This window comes from Phyllostomus hastatus, unplaced genomic scaffold (assembly GCF_019186645.2).
Source record: "Phyllostomus hastatus isolate PE091 unplaced genomic scaffold, TTU_PhHast_1.1 phas_scaffold_93, whole genome shotgun sequence".
Lineage (NCBI taxonomy): Eukaryota > Metazoa > Chordata > Mammalia > Chiroptera > Phyllostomidae > Phyllostomus > Phyllostomus hastatus.
The window spans coordinates 4122495-4140518 of record NW_025334042.1 but is presented as its reverse complement, the minus strand read 5'-3'; the positions used below and the strand labels follow the sequence as shown (position 1 = coordinate 4140518).

General features: G+C 39.4%; 1 protein-coding gene across 1 annotated transcript in view; it reads left to right on the top strand.

The window, feature by feature from the left end:
* LGR5 (leucine rich repeat containing G protein-coupled receptor 5) overlaps positions 1 to 18024 on the top strand; it is a 143398-nt gene that overhangs the window by 84448 nt on the left and 40926 nt on the right. The window contains exons 5-6 of the mRNA XM_045829364.1: positions 14829 to 15044; positions 17026 to 17097. Of these exons, the coding sequence (XP_045685320.1) occupies positions 14829 to 15044; positions 17026 to 17097 (288 nt within the window). The remainder of the gene's footprint in view (positions 1 to 14828; positions 15045 to 17025; positions 17098 to 18024) is intronic.

Sequence of the window (18024 nt, the reverse complement as noted above, 5' to 3'; positions counted from 1 at the left end):
CATGCTACTTGTGTTTCAGTATGAGAAATGAAGAGGGTAAGACTTGTCTCATCCATGGTGCTCACACCTGAGAGACCTCTATTTGGTTACCCAGCTCTTCTTGGATTGCTGTGACCCTTAGACCTTCGCCCTTCACATAATGGCTCCTCTCTTTGCCTCTCTCTTGAATTCACACTATTTTTATTGATGTTATTAATTTCCTTGTAATAAATATGCACTCTCTAAGAAGCACTCCACCCTGCCCGGAGGAGTGATTGCATCACCCCTAAATACTTGCCTGGCTTTGTAACTTCTAAACAGAAAATCATCTGGAGGGTCTTGCACCCCAGAACAATTAAATCCGAATGTTAGTGTTTTCTAACAGGTTTCATTATAGAGTGAAGAGCTTCTTAAATGAAGATCAGGAAAACTAGTGTCCTGAAACATTCTTTCAGGTGATATGTAGATATTCTCCTAAACTATTTTTAAACATAAAATAATAACAAAATCCATACTTTGTAATCCAGTATGAACTAATATTGTTCTTAGAATATGAAATAAATGTCAGGGTTGCCTTGTTTGTGTTTCATTGAAACAGCTTACATCTGTCTATTAATTCTACCAACAACCTGGGACAGGTAAAATTAGGAGGCCACATGCTGTGTTACCCTGGTATTCAAATGTGGTCCAGCAGCATCAGAAGCTTCTAATATGCAGGACCTTGGGCCTCTTCTCTGCCATAATTAAAAACTCCATTTTAACAAAATTCTCAGGTGATTTGTATAGCCAATGCATTTTAGAAATCAACTTTTTTAGTGTCCTGTGATACTAACAAAGGGGCGTACAAAACAAAATGATTGAGAACTACTGAAATAGATCACTGGTATACTTTGTTCCACTCACATAAACTTGGCTTCATTGAGTAATGTTTAAGAAACTTGATATATTGAAATTGGTAACACTGCTGTGAGGAAGAAACAGATTGTACTCAAGTTTCAAGAGATGTAATTTTCCATTTATTCCACATAAACAAAAGATATTTTTGCTTTGTTCATAATGAAAACAGATAGGTACAGTTGTGTTCTTTTAACTCTCTCCTGATGCTTACAAATTGCTCAGCTAAAGAAGCGGAGGTCAAGCCCATGGGCTAAGCCTCGTAGCCCGGAGGCAGCCCTGTGCAATGTGCATGTTTGGCCTCCGACGTGGTCATGACTGCCCGGACACCAACTGGATTTTGTAATGTAATCAAACATAACTTAATTTCCTTTCTGTTTTTTTGGAAGGGAATAGGAAATGTAATCAGAATTCACAGTGAGTTGCATTTCACCAAGAGACTTTTGGCATTATAGTCATTTCAGGACTAGGGTCAGATTACAGTGATTTGAGGGAAACTCCAAACTTAACCCTCCCTTACCCTCACACCTTATATTAGTAGTTAAAAAATTTATCTACTAAAAAATCTTTGCTTTATTTGCTGATAGCCATTAATGATGTTCAAACGTGTCATTAGCGAAGTTCAAAGTGATCAAAGAAAATGACATATCCAGTTAACCATTTAATACATGTTGGGTTTTATTTCAAGTCTACACTACCAAAGTTAATTGTGGAGTATGCACAATCACAAAAATAGTAGTGTGATAAATAGAAAATGAAAGGAGAACGAGACATATCTTCAGTGCTATCTGTATTCCCCAATTAGCTAATATTCACCTTCAGAGTATCAGACTATTTTTTAAAGTCTACGAAGAATGTATAATTCCTGCCTGGAACATGATCTGCCCATGCCTCTTACTGTCCTACCAGTTTCAGGACTACAGACCCCACCTCTGGTCCCTGTGAAATGTCAGTCCCTTCACCAGACCCTTTACAGTAGAGCACTGCTGATAATAGTCCAAAAAGAAAACAAGCAAGAGGAATGGGTGAGGAGGAGGCGGCGGGACTCACAGTGCTGAGCAGAAAGTAAAGCAAGCCTAGAACCAGCAGCAGTTTTCTCCTGTTAATATCCAGAAGCCTATTGGGTTTCCAACCCCCGGATAAAGAAGGGGAAGGAAGTAACAGAAGACAAAGAGGTGTGGGCAGACACAAAGAAAACAAGGTGAGGTAGCCAAGAGGATAAGATTAAAGGATCAAAGGGGTTTAAAAACAAAGAAAGTAATGGTTTTAGTATTAGTGACATTATTTCGTCCACTAAAATACCCTCCAGAAAAAGAAATTACAAACCTACTTAACAAAAATACACCATGGTTTTGGTTTGTTTTATTTTATCACAAAAGTGCTGGCATATTTTGTGGGATGGAGATGGACTTAGAAAGGGATCAAAGATTATGTCTATGACATTAAGAGTTCACTTCAAGGAACCAAGTACAAACCAGCACCCAATGAATTGTTACAAGAAGTTTTGCCTTGTCCTCCCACCTCATTTAAACATTAGAAGAAAATTACTTTCAGAGACAAAGCCCTTTCTACGCAGTGTTTATAAGAAGAGAACTCAAATTACAGCATTGTCTTCAGAATCATATATGACTCTGAAGAAGCGGAGAATGTGCATACATCATGCAAGACCTCGTGCACGAACACTCCCCACATCAAGTCATCTGCCAGTGCTATGATAAATCACATGCATGACAGTCACAGCGGATAGACAGATACCTGAAAGAGAACATGAATGCTGTGGAATGAGAAGTAAAATAAACTTCTTGTAGTCTTGTGAGGTGAAATGAAGGTTAACTTTGGAAAGTAGATTAAACTCTTTGGAGAAGCTAAGGGGCGGAAGCTATGGGAAGGCAAATTGTGAATGGGGTAGGGTTTCCCCTTTTCAGGATAGAAGGGGCCTATGATGGATTGTGAAAAGGCACAGCCAGAAGCAGCAGAGTATGGGGACAATGCAAAACCAAAATCAGAATGTGGAACTGATTAAAAAAGCAGCAGCCATCAATATTTATTAAGCACCTTTGCCTGTATCATCCTACTTCATCCTTGCAGCAACCTTAGTGAGGAGGAAGCAAAAAGCTCAGAAAGGTTAATTGACCTCAAGATCACATGGCTTGTAATGGAGTCAGGTTAATGAGTCTGGAATAAGTATTCTCATTTTTCTGGCTCCAAGATCTGCTCATTTTCCCACCACACTATCTCACCTTCCTCAGAGAACCTCTTGCAGAGAATAGGCGCACAGCAGAGTGCACTAAGGCCAGGGAAAGGAAGGAGTTTGACCAAAACACATGCTCTTTTACACATTTGCTTGTGAAGATTTACAAAAAGAAAGAAAAGCTGTAATGCTGCAGGACAGAAACAAAAACATTGAAGGAGAAAAGGCAACAATTTCTTTTTATAGTGTGGCCCAGTCATTTCTTTTTAGTGTTTCCTACAGCATTCGGTCATCTGATACCTCATTACCTGTGAGGTTGAACTTGACTCCTCTTTGCTAATGAAGAAACTGTAGGTGGAAGTGGTATCTTATCTCTGTTGTAAAGGTAAAAGTTGATTAGACAAAGACAAGGGGGACACACATTCCAAACAGAGGGAAGTACCTGTATAAAATCTTTTTTTTCTTTTTTTAAAGTATATTTTATTGATTATGCTGTCACAGTTGTACCAGTTTTTCTCTCCTTTATCCTGCTCCACCCTGCACCTCTCCACCTCTAGCACCTCCTCCTTAGTTCATGTCCATGGGTTGGACATTAAGTTCTTTGGCTTCTCCATTTCCTATGCTATTCTTAACTTCCCCCTGTCTATTTTGTGCCTACCAATTATGCTTCTTATTCCCTGTACATTTCCCCCCATCATTCTCCTGCCTCCACATCCCTGATGATAACCCTCCTTATGATCTCCATTTCCCTAATTCTGTTTCTGTTCTAGTTGTTTGCTTAGTTTGCTTTTGTTTTAGGTATGGTTGTTAATAACTGAGTTTGATGTCTTTTTACTGTTCATATTTTTTTATCTTCTTTTTCTTAGATAAGTCCCTTTAATATTTCATATAATGATGGCTTGGTAATGAAGAACTCCTTTAACTTTACTTTATCTGAAAAGCACTTTATCTACCCTTCCATTCTAAAGGATAGCTTTGTTGGATAGAGTAATCTTGGATGTAGGTCCTTGCCTTTCATAATTTCAAATACTTCTTTCAATCCCCTTCTTTTTTTCTTTTTAATTAATTTATTTTATTTTTTAAGATTTTATTTATTTATTTTTAGAGACAGAGGAAGGAAGGAAGAGAAAGAGTGAAACATCAATGTATGGTTTTCTCTAGCACATCCCATTCTGGGGAAATGGTGTGCAACCCAGGCACATGCCCTGACTGGGAATTGAACTGGTGATGACTTGGTTCTCAAGCCCCTTCTTGCCTGCAAGGTTTCTTTTGAGAAATCAGCTGATAGTCTTACAGGCACTCCTTTGTAAGTAACTCTCTCCTTTTCTCTTGCTGCTTTTAAGATTCTCTCATTATCTTTAATCTTTGGTAACTTAATTATGATGTGTCTTGGTGTGTTTCTTCTTGGATCTGACTTCTTAGGGACTTTCTGAGCATCCTAGATTTGGATGTTTAGTTCCTTTGCCTGACTGGGGAAGTTTTCCTTCATTAATTTTTCAAATAAGTTTTCAATTTCTTGCTCTTTCTCTTCTCCTTCTGGCACCCCAATGATTCAGATATTGGAACATTTAAAGTTGTCCTGGAGGTTCCTAAGCCTCTCTTCATTTTTTTTTTTGAATTCTTGTTTCTTCATTCTGTTCCAATTGGATGTTTATTTCTTCCTTTTGTTCCAAATCATTGATTTGAGTCCCAGTTTCCTTCCCTTCACTGTAGGAGCCCTGTAAATTTTGCTTTATTTCACTTTGGGTAGCCTTCATTTGTTGTTTTATTTTGCAACCAAGCTCAGTCAGTTCTGTGAGCATCCTGATTACCAGTGTTTTGAACTCTGCATCTGATAGGTTGGCTATCTCCTCATCACTCAGTTCTTTTTCTGGAGTTTTGATGTGTTCTTTCATTTGGGCCATATTTCTTTGTTTTGGTGTACTTGTTACATTGTAAGGGGATGAGCTTTAGACATTCACCATGGCAGGGCAACCAGGGAAACTGGGACTCAAATAAACAATCTGGGACAAAAGGAAGAACTAAACATCCAACCAGAAGAGAATGAAGAAATAAGAATTCAAAAAAAAAAATGAGAGAGGCTTAAGAACCTCTGGGACAACTATAAACATTCCAATATCAGAATCATAGGGGTGCCAGAAGGAAAAGAACAAGAGCAAGAAGTTGAAAACTTATTTGAACAAATAATAAAGGAAAATTTCCCCAATCTGGAGAAGGAAATTGACTTCTAGGAAGTCCAGGAAGCCCAGAGAGTCCCAAAGAGGAGCACACCAAGGCACATCATCATTAGGTTACCCAAGATTAAACAAAGTGAGAGAATCTTAAAAGCAGCAAGAGGAAAGGAGAGAGTTGCCTATGAAGGAGTTCCCATAAGACTATCAGCTGATTTCTCAAGAGAAACCTTGCAGGCAAGAAGGGACAGGAAAGAACTATTTGAAGTCATGAAATGCAAGGACCTACATCCAAGATTACTCTATCCAGCAAAGCTATCATTTAAAATGGAAGGGCTGGTAAAGTGCTTCCCAGACAACATAAAACTAAAGGAGCTCATCATCACCAAGCCCTTATTACAAGAAATACTAAAGAGATTTGTCTAAGAAATAGAAGAAGATCAAAACTATGAACAGTAAAATGACAGCAAACTCACAACTATCAACTACTAAACCTGAAAAGGCAAGAAAAAAATGAAAGCAAAGACTATGCAAACAACTAGAACAGGAATCGAATCAAAGAATGGACATCACATGGAGGGTTTTCAGTGGGGAGGGGGATGGGAAGAATGGGGGGAAAGGTACAGGGAATAAGAAGCATAATTGGCAGGTACAAAATAGACAGGGGGAAGTTAAGAATGGTATAGGAAACAGAGAAATCAGAGAACTTATATGCACAACCCATGGACATGAACTAAAGGGGGGAAGCTGAAGGGTTGTGGGGTGCAGAGAAGGGGGGGAAATTAGGAAAACTGTAATAATCAATAAAATATACTTAAAACATTTCTATAGATATGGAATTAGTGCTACCCATGTACAATGCACATCCTTATTTTTCCCTCAAAATTTTGGGCAAAAAAGTACACATTATATAAGGCAAAATATGGTAATTTAGGATGATTAATCTGGCAGCAACCTACAGTATTAATTGAAGAAATAAGAGGTCAAAGGCAAAAAGGACCAGCTCAGAGGCTGTTGCTGTAATACAGGTGTGAAAAGATAGAAGACTGAACTAGACAGTGTATATGGAGAGTCCTGGAGATGAAGATAAATGGAGAAAACTTGATGAATGCCTGAAAGGCAATGGAAGATTCAAAAATGACCCCCAGGTTTCAAACCATGGTGGTACCTGGGAGACAAATGGTGCCCCTGACAAAAAGATGATATTCTTTTTCTATGGAGGAAAGTGAAACTGAAGAAGTTAATTTCCATGTTACTTTGGCTATAAATCATCTCCATAATAAAATCCACAGCAGCAGTAGTGATCACTGAGAAACTGAGCAACTTAATGTAAATTGACTTCAAAATATATTTCTTACTGGAGTCTTGCACTCCAAATGATGCCAGAGAGACAGAGGTTCAGCTCAGTTGGACTTCATCTGGCTGCTGGTCCAACCAGCTGACTAGTCTCAAAATTACTGCACTTCATTGAACCTGCTGACTTTATCTCTCCCCAAGCTATAGAAATGGAAAAAAATCTTTTTTACCTTTCAGAGGTAAGTCTAAAGCAATAATTTTTCTTCTTGATTTACATTATTAAGTTTGCCAACAAATAGAATGGAGAATATTTGAAAGACAAAAGCAGAAATTCACATATAAGTAATCATGATGTTTATATATATTCATATGCTTAGTATCTTCCCAGGATATGGGTGAGAAATTTCTTTAAAATTTCACATTGCAGCCACTCCATATTTTTAAAAGCAATACTAACAATAAAAGTGACTCATATGATACTGAAGAATGTATATGTATCAATATGAATTCAATCTATAGGAGTCCATAGAGATAAAATTCTATCCTGATAGTATTAGTATACTGATCGTCTAACTCCAATGATCCATTGGTTCCAATGCAATAAAATTTAAAAGCAATAAAATTTCACCATAGCAAAGACATAAATAAGGTACCTCCTCAAATTGTATTTTTAAATCACTTTTTATTTTTTAATTACAATTGACATATATTATTATATTAGTTTCAGATGTACACCGCAGTGATTTAGCATTACAGAACTTACTAAGTGATCATCCAATAAATTTCACATCCATCTGACACCATACATAGTTATTAGAATACTAACTATTCCCTATCTTGTACTTTACATCTCCATAACTATTCTGTAACAACTAATTTGTATTTTACCTTTTTCATCCATTCCCCCAACCACCCTCCCCTCTGGCAATCATCCAAATGTTCTCTGTATCCCTGAGCCTGTTTCTATTTTGCTTGCTCTTTTATTTTGTTTTTTAGATTTAGTTGTTGATATATATGTATTTATTGCCATTTTATTGTTCAAATTTTTATCTTTTTTCTTCTTCTCCTTAAAAAATACTCTAACACATTATGTAATGTTTGTTTGGTGGTGATGAACTTCTTTAGCTTTTTCTTGTCTGAGAAGCTCTTTATGTTTTCTTCCATTCTAAATGATAGCTTTGCTGGGTAGACTAATCTTGGTTGTAGGTCCTTGCTTTTCATCACTTTAAATGTTTCTTGCCACTCCCTCTGGCCTGCAACATTTCTGTTGAGAAATCAGCTGACAAGCCTATGGGTGCTCCCTTGTAGGTAACTAACTGCTTTTCAGATTCTTTGTCATTAACTTTTAGCATTTTAATTATGATGTGTCTTGGTATGGACTTCTTTGGGATCATCTTGTTTGGGACTGTCTGTGCTTCTTGGATTTGTATGTCTACTTCCTTCACCAAGTTAAGGAAGTTTGCTGTCACTATCTTTTCAAATAGGTTTTCAATTTTGTGCTCTCTCTTCTCATTCTGGCACCCCCATGATATGAATGTTGATATGCTTGAAGTTGTCCCAGAGGTTCCTTACATTATCCTTATTTTTTAGTTCTTTTTTCTTCCTCCTGTTTCTGATTGGGTGTTTTTGCTGCCTTATATTCCAAAATGCTGATTTGATTCTCAGTGTCATCTACTCTGCTGTTGATTTTCTGTAAATTATTCTTAATTTCAGTTAGTATATTCTCTATTTATGACTGGTCCGTTTTTATGACGTTGAAATTCTCACAAAGTACATTGGGCATCCTCATACCCAGTATTTTTACTCTGCATTTAGTAGATTGCTTGTTTCCATTTTGTTTAGTTCATTTTGTGGATTTTTGTGTTCTGTTCACTATTTGGGACATGTTTCTTTGTCTCCTCATTTTAGCAGCCTCTCCGTGTTTGTTTCTGTATATTAGGTAGAGCTGCTATGTCTCACAGGCTTGGTAGAGTGGCCTTATGTAGTAGGTATTCTGTAGGGTCCAGTGGCACATCCTCCCTGATCATTCAAGCTTCATTCTTGACATGCACCCCCCATGTATGCTGCATACACTCTCCTCTTATAGTTGAGCCTTGATTGCAGTTGGTTCATTGATGGGAGAAATTTACCCCCATGCTGATAAGCTGCAAAGACTGGTTGTCACTGACCACCATGAAGGATCAGCTGGGCAGGGCCCACCCCACAGAGCAGGACTTACTTCGGCAGGGCTCTGGTGCCTGCTGAGTCCACCCCTTAAGTGTATCACTTGTGGAGGTGGTTGAGTGGTGATGCCTCAATGTGGTCTGAAGCTATGCACCGTGCACTGGCTCTAGGGCCTTATGGGAGGTGCAGGCTAAGGCCCCTGGCATTAGCTACAACATGATTTGTGGATGGCTGCTACTTGTGCTGGGCTTAAAGGTGCTCAGGAGAGGCCAAGATAGGAAAAAGAATGGACTGCTGCTAGTACTGGGCCTGGGATCCCTTAGCGAGAAGTATGGGACACACTGAGGCCAGATGCTGCTATTTGAGAGATTTTTTAAAAATCTGAAGCATCAGCCAAGACAGGCCATTCACATGAAAAAGCCACTGGAAACAGCTTGGATGGGCCTGGAAGTTGGGTGGGGCAGGGCCTCAAAGAATCACTAGGGTGGGGTAAACAGTATGAGCCAGGTTGATGGAGTCTTAGATATGGTACCCAGTTATAGGCTCTGTAAGTAGAAGGCTCATCAAAGAAACAATGGCCTCTGCCAGTACTTCTGTCTGGAAGAAAGCTGTCCCCCAGCTATCACCCAGATCCTGGACTCCTCATATGTCCCTGGTTCCTTTTAAGCTGCTGCCTAAGCACTGAAGCTCAGAGGAGTGAGTCTGAATAAGTCCATGCATGGGCCCTTTCAGAGGAATTGCCTGGGATTCCAGGAGCCATCCATCTCACTCAGCCACAATCTTCGCTGGTTTTTACAGCCAGAAGTCATGGGGACTTCTCCTCCTGGCACTGGAACCCTAGGCTGGGGGTCCTGATCTGGGGCTGGGACCCTTCACTTCTCTTGAGGACATCTATAGCCAAGATATCCTTCTCAATTTTTATCCACCACACATGAATATAGGACTGCCCCATTCTGCATCTCTGCCCCTCCTACCAGTCTCAATGTGGCTTCATTAATTCCCTAGTTGGAAGAGTCCCACTCAGCCAGACTTCAGGTAGTTCTGAATGATGGTTGTTCTGTAGTTCAGTTGTCACTTTGATGTGATTGTGGGAGGATGCAGGTTCTGCACTTATCTATGCTACCTTTTGACCATAAATGTTAAATTATATGATACACAAGCTTGAAACAACATGATTTCACTTCATAGCAAAAGTAAGATCATAATTTAAAATGCTTTTATTTTTTAAGATATTATAAACTAAATCACTGTGGTCTTTTGACTATTCATGAATTGTTCAAAAGGGTCTCACAAAATGTATGAATGGATGTACAAGAGAGTTGGTCATTCTTTAAAACTTATGAAGAAAAATGTTGATCCAAATATAAAATAGCAATGTCAGTCATGAAGATGCCATGAGTCATAATGAACTCTTGTTTATTGAAAGAACCCTCATTTTTTGAAAGAACCCTTATAAGCTATTATACCTGCAGCTGCCAACATTCTTCACACCTTAGTTTTTTTTCCCTTGAGTCATCCTTGTTAATAATTGACATATTACACTCACCTCAGATATGAAATTAGCCAAGATCAATGGCTTATCTTTTGACAAACACTTTCTTCCTTGTACTTAATGGCTCATCAAAGACATTCTCATACAAAGATACAAGTTTGTGTGATACATTGACAATGTGTCATATGAAAGATATATGTAAAGAACCATTTTTCTGGAACAATAGGAAGGATGATGTCATAGATTCTCTAATCCCTATAATAATACCATTTAGAAATCAAAAATTCCTTTCAGGGGTGTGGAGCAGATTGACAACATATTTTTTTAATTATCTATTCATTGATTTTAGAGAGAGAGGAAAGAGAAAGAGAGAAAAAGAGAGAGAGACATCAATCTGTGGTTCCATCTATGTATGCATTCACTGGTTGCTCTTTGTATGCACCCTGACTGGACATGGAACCCACAATCTTCACATGTCAGGGTGATGCTCTAACCAACTGAGCTACCTGGCCAGGGCAAAATAATTCTTTTTAAAAAGAAAATGTGTACAATAATCCTTTTATACAGAAAAACATTATGGAAGAAAATTCAGACAGAAGGCAAGAAAATGATCATTTTTGCTTTGTCCTTGCCCTACATAAATGATTGGTATTTTTCTTTTGCTTGTTATTTTTCCTAGTCCTTCATCATGTACTATGCATTGATATTAAAGAAGTACATTCACAGCTAACATGAAATTCTGCACTATTTTTAGTTTATACAATATTGGGTAACATTCATCCCTGCTCTTACATGGGCTGCATCCCCCCAGACACTCAGGGTAGAACATGGAGTCACCACAGCTTCCTTGCCGCCCCCCACCCCGCCCCCTCTGGCCACCTCTGGCAAGTCCTGTGTTCTGTCAGGCTCACTTACTTAGCATCCCTCGTATCAGATTTTCCTCTTCATTTCCATACTTTTTTCAGGCTCTCATCTTTTCTCATCCTGATGACTTTCAGGACTCACCAGCTCCTCCTGTACACTGCTCTCAGAGAGTTTTTTCTACAGCCATTCCATTGTTACAGTGTTTTGTTTTGCAGTGTCTAACCGCATGCAGGTTTTGTTCTGCCTTATCACATTGCTGATGGATACTTAAATGCCAAGACCATCATCAGTAGGGACTTTCTGTGAGAATGTGACATCTATCACATATTACCACTTCTCCTTTGCCTTTAGAAAGAAGAGGGTATATTCAGTAATGTATCAGGAACAAAACACTAATGTGTCAGAACAAAACACTCATGTGTCAGAACAAAACACTCATATGCACACACGTAATGATAATACTGAAGGCTGAAAAATAATGGTTACTTAAGTCTAATTGCAGACATCTCTTAATTATTTCTGTTATGAGAGATGAAAGAAGTCACCTGCATTTCTCAGAGCTGGAATTCGCTGACCACTTAACATTTATTTTAACTAACTTTTGACTGAGGCAAAATTTGAGTTTACCTCTTTTCTTCTGAATTGCTTTGATGGTGAAAAGACAAAAACACAACCTGTTAACCAGCTTCAAGTAATAATAATTTAAAATCATTAAGGTGCATTACTTCACAAAGCTCCATTGTATTATTTTCTTTAATAAACAACCCTATAAAACAGAGAAGCATCGTCTCCTTTGTACAACTGTGCAAGCTGAGTCTATTCACTTGGCCACAGTTACAAAGCTACTATACTGTCTTGGACCCCGAGAGTTCTCATTCCAAATCTCTGCACTAATTCACAGATTCTGAGCTGCCTGCACACACACACACACACACACACACACACACACACACACCCTTTTGACTTACATGAAATAGAAATAATAACAAAGAAATGCTTAGAAAATGGAACTATATTGTGCATTATTTTTGTTTTTCTTGACCATGTTATAGAACTACCTTTTTATGTGTTTTCATGTTCTGTCTAGTGTTGTTTTTCTTATCCCCCACTGCTTAAATACTGCATCTTCCAAACGTATGAATAGAAAATGTCCAGCTGCCCCAAAAGACCAGGTTGATATAATACGAGCTCTTTGTTTACTCATAGAATAGGCACAAGTTGCACCCTACCAGCTGCTTTGTCTGCAGCCTTCATTTTGTTCTGTAAAAATCACCTGTATGATTGGCTGGATAGTTAATTCTATTCTTGGGTTTAGCCTGGGGACCTTCTGTTAAGGTTAAATCATTTATTGCCTCTGAATGTGAATAATATACCATTCTTTGAATTAGGCTTCCACCACTAAGGCTGGACATGGACTTCAAAACATTGCATTTAGAAGGGGTAGCATTCTTTGGGAGCTTCTTATATGAAGAAACTGTTCAGGCAGAGAAACACTTTAGTGCTGCACTCAGAACACCTGAGTACGGGGTCTGGGAGTGTTAGTACTCAGAATGTTAGGGTTATGAAGAATTGCCCTGTCTTGCTCATTTCATTCCAGATAGGAAATTGCTCTAAGATTGCAGCGTAGAGGCCAGATTACATCCCTTTTTCTGGGGGGAAAAAGTGACTCCTAAAGATATCTATCCAGAGAAAGGGACTTATTAACATTAGAAGCTGATCCCAGGGTCACTTCAAGATCCAGCAGAAACTTTGGTATTCCCTTAAATGTCAAAGAAAACAAGCCTATGACTCAATGCTGAGAGAGTCTTTTCTTTCTTTCTTTTTATTTAACACTTTTATTTATTGACTTTAGAGGCAGAGAAGAAGGGAGATAAAGAGAGAGAAACATCAATTTGTTGTTCCACTTATTGATGCATTCATTGGTTGATTCTTGCATGTGCCCTCACCAGGTATCAAACCCACAGCCTTGCCATATCTGGACAACACTCAACCACCTGAGCTGCCTGGCTAGGACGAGAGAGCCTTGTCCATAAACATACCCCACAGTTTACACTCAACTTCAAGGGTGGTCATTTTCAGGACTCTAAGAGCCACTAGGCACTTCAATGCATGAGCAACTGGCATCATCAGACAATATGTCAACTAAAACACAGAAGCCCATATTATTTAAATAAAGTCTTCATTCTTTTATCAGTACAATGATTAAGGAGAGTTCATATATGTGCTTTACTTCTAGTTGAATGATAACAATCACCTCCTCACCCCCTGATAGGCAGAGCCCATGGTTGTGGAGAAAAGGGGAAGGGATGGAGCTGAGTTTTCCTAAGTATTTGCAGCTCCGTTTGCTGACAGAACCTTGAGCTCTATGAGAACTGTGACTCTGCTGCCTAGAGTAATAGTTGTTCCACGGGAAGCTTAATTGCGAGTGGGCTATATCACTGAACTCTTAATATTCGTTCTAAGTGACCTTATCTCCATTGCTATCAAAATCTGGCCCACAGCATTGAAGATACCTCTTGTTCCCATTCATTCAGAAGTAGGAGGCAGAGGGGAAGATGGATGAGTGAAGGGACATTTGTGACCGAAAGTGAGGAAGCTGCTTTCCATAGCTCCCTTTCACAAAGAACTCTCTCTCATGCCTAGATTGTTTAAAGTTGGTGTGCTGGGGATTATTTCCTGATCCCGGTGTTCCTCCTACATCTGTTTAGTCTTAAATGCTTCCTAAAATATTTTTCAAAATCCACTTGTGATTTTCTAATCTTTCTTAATACATGGACTGATTATAATGCAACTCTTCTTTTTTTTAATCCTAGCTTTGAAAAATGCAAACAAATGTGTGAGCCTTAAAAACAGATTAGGAAAAAAATAAGTGAGGGCTGTTGGAAGCATAGCTGGGTGAAGGTGGTTCTATTGTTCATGCACGTACAGAAAATTTTAATTATTTGTCGGTGTCTTCAATCAGAACAGTGAAGGCATTGTAATCACAGCCACACTTGGTGTCAGATTCAGGGGAAATAAACGTATTGCACTCCCTCTGCTGGCACTGAAGTTGCAACAGCTCATTAACTGAACCTGAATTTAGAAGTCTTTCCCATTAAAAAAAAAAAAGTGGGGGTGGGGGGGTGGTTGGAAAAAGGAAGTCAAAGAGGGGAATGCTGTTAATTTTATTATTCATTTAAAATGTCAGGAAAAACAAACATGTGCCCAACACCAATGGTTAGGATGTGCGAGAAAGATGGCAGCTTTTAGGCTTTCTAGCCCTGTGCTGAGAGAAGGGAGGGAATCCCTTTTCCTCTCTCGAACAGCCTTTCAAAATTACTATGTCCCTTTCAAATACTGAAACGATCTTTTCTCAGTGCTTAATGAATAAACAACTGGATTACTATTTTCAGTATGTTCAAAACAGTCCGGCAAACACAAAGCCACGTATTTGATTTGGGGTGAGAGGGAAGGGAGAGAGCATCTTGCTCTTGGTGTCAGAAAGGAAAACTAAAAGATCCTCAGCTGAATCTTTGTGCCTCAGGGGAGCTGCCCACAAGCCTGGAAGAGAATGAGAGCACCACGGAACTTTACAGCCAAGGGCACCTACCAAGCAGTGGCTCTACTCCTCAGTGAGAAGGAGAGCCTACCAAGCGAGCAAAGGCTCCAGACGTCAGGGGATCATGAGCGCCCAGGCCCTGTTTCACTCGTGTTAACCAGCCCAGGGAGAATTTTCTTGTAAGGTTCATCTTACCTGGGCTCTGCTCTCTTTTCCATTCCTGCCTGCTTTCTTCCCCAGGCGGCTGGATGCCAACCACATCAGTTATGTCCCCACCAGCTGTTTCAGTGGCCTGCATTCCCTACGACACCTGTGGCTGGATGACAACGCTCTGACAGAAATCCCTGTCCAGGCTTTCAGAAGTTTATCAGCACTGCAGGCCATGACCTTGGCCCTGAACAAAATACACCACATACCAGACTATGCCTTTGGAAACCTCTCCAGCTTGGTGGTTCTGTAAGTTCTATTGATTTTTTTTTCCTCTCTCCCTTTTAAGTTTCTCAATTTACGGTAAGACCTGGCGTTAAAGTGTTGGCCCTTCAAATCTCAATAGGGACATTTTAAGGGTGAAAGCCCCCTGAACCCCACCCTAAATGATTCATAATTGTTTTAATTGTATGAAAGAATGAAACAACATTTATGGAACCTTCTAAGTGTCGAGCACTCCTGGGCATTCAAAGATAATAAAATATAATCTCTGCCCACTATATATTGTACAAGTAATCACCATACTGTACAATTAGTAAAGTTAGTAAAAATGTCTTATTTCTGATAATAATTTATAATTCAGGTCAAATTGAAATATGCCTTTCTTACTATTTAATACATCCTTCTTGAGCCCCTACCAAGGAAAGAGAAGCAAGAATGAACCCAACAGTGAACTCCGCATGTATATGCACCCCCATGGGTCTGGGTTTCCTTATTTCAGTAAAACCAAGTGGTTCTCAAGAGTTTGAAAAACCATCAGTCTTCTTTAAAAGTGTAGCCACATGCCCAGGTGTCAATCGATGCTGATACAGGAAAATAGCAGCTGCTTGCAAGGCTCTAAGGTCAGTTCATGTAGGAACTTTGACCAAGGCCTCTTCTGCACTATTTGTCCCTCAGCTCCACACACACCCTCCTGCTCACTGCTGCCTTCAATCATTCCGCTTTGCTTCATTGCATCTCTGTCTCTCGCACTGTACTATATACTACTTTGAGAGCTGGCAGCATCTTATCCCATGGGTTGCATGTAGAAGATCCTCAATGAACACTATAATCTCACATGAACCCCAAGTATATTTATTAGACTAACAAATTTTTTGTGATATTAACAAATTTTTGTGGTATTAACAAATTTCTAAACAGAATTTCACACACAAAGATGATGCTACAGACACACCAGAAGCTGGATAGGTGCTTTGATTTATCTTCCACTAGAGCAGCAATTTTTAACCTTTTTTATCTCATGACACATATAAATGAATTACTAAAATTCTGTGGCACACCAAAAATAAATAAATTTTTTCTCAATCTGACAAAAAACAACAGGTATAATTTTGATTCATTCACACCAGTCAGCTACTATCCTGTTGGCTGGTGTCATTTTTTTATTTGACAGTCTAAGGGAAAAGAGGTCAGTGCCCCTGAGTAAATAGCCAGGTATTGCATGTTTTAAACATTCTTGAGGCACACCAGTTGAAAATTGCGACACTAGAGGAAATAGATTTACAGAGATCCAGATATTCTTTCTCACTCTGTCTTCTTTAAGTTTATTTTCTAGAAGTCTCTTTGGGACTTGGTACAGTCTTCAGTCATGCACACAGCACTCTCACTGGCTTTGACCTACCTGACTTACAACTGAGCCAAAGGTGATAATTATACACACTAATACTGTGTCAAGATAACTAATCTCCTTGGACAGTCTAAAACTGATCGCCATATTCTGCAGTCAAAAGTGCTGTTTTCTGTCACCCCATTCTGGGAATGTAGCCTTTATAAGCCATCAGCTTTAATAGAAAACGTGCTTAGTACACCTAGGACCTTGCCTCCATCCTCCCTTTGTCAATGACCATCAGTATCTCTGCTTATCACCCCACATCCCAAAGCCGTGCTAAATAGTCCACGTGGGAAGATACATGGAGCAGCCACACTGAACAACCTGAATTCACTCTCATCAATCACATTGTTCATATTATGATACACTCCCTGGTATTTCAAATCTGAAAGGTAAAACTGGGACTGCCTATTAAATTCTATGGTAAAGAATCATCTATGGTGAGAGTAAATGGATCATATAGCCCTTTTTTTTTTACAAAAAGTAGTTCAATAAAGCATTTCTTATATATAATTAGTGTATTCTTCAGTGGAAGAGTCTTTGGAGTTAAGCCATCGGGATGTTGTGCTAGGCTTCCCTGCGCAGCGAGCCTCCCTGACCGTCTGTACCCTTGTCCTGCAGGCATCTCCATAACAATAGAATCCACTCTCTGGGAAAGAAATGCTTCGATGGACTCCACAGCCTGGAGACCTTGTGAGTTGACCCTTTATGTGTTTCCCTTTTTCAGTGCTTTCAGTGAGTATTCTGAGCAAATCAAAATAGCCTTAAAGTCAAACTTGCTGTTTTGTTTGGTTAATTGCCTGAGCTTTAAACAGATATTCACAGTGACGTTATCTTACACACCAACACACACCTCACAAAGCTAAACAATAACACAGATTTTATTTGAATCTAACGAGAGTGATAAGTTAGTTAGAATCCTGATAAGCTAAAAGAGATGCTTTCCACTGAGCAGTGACTGTTTGCTTAGGAATGTGAATTCTCTGTCAAGGATCAGTTCTATACTGTCACTCAGGCTCACTCCCCACTGGACGGGAGGACCCAGACCAGGCTCCAGCCTGAGATGAGCAGGTGTCTCATGAAGAAACAGCAAGGGTTCATGCTAAAAGCAAATCTACAGACTAGAAAGTCATGGAAGCTCCATGTATTGAGTATATCTATAGTGAAATATTGCACTAGGCATTTGGCATATTTTGGTTCCTCTGAGAGTAGACATTACTACCCCAACTTAGCTCTAGTGCTATGAATTATTTTACCAACATGGCAGCTGGTCAACAGCATAACTGGGATTTGCTTCATTCTCTAGTTTGACTCTGAAAACCACGTTTACTGCTATATTCTACTTCCAAAGAATAGGTCAAATATGGAATTTTGAGTTGTTACCTACTATAAAAATAGAGCCCGGCCAGCTGACCACAGCTTAAAGTGTATCCCAGAGTCACTTGGAGAAGGGCTTCTTGTGGGCCCCACAGGGTGGAGACTTTTCCCAGGTGAGGTGCTGCTCTTCGTTGCCGGGTTGAGTGGGAGAGGTGTGATGAGGGTGGAGTGACAAGCAATGAGTGTGCTGGGAGAGGAGGGTGGCTCCAGCTGTGCCCCCAACCGAAAGCCCCATGTTTTTAA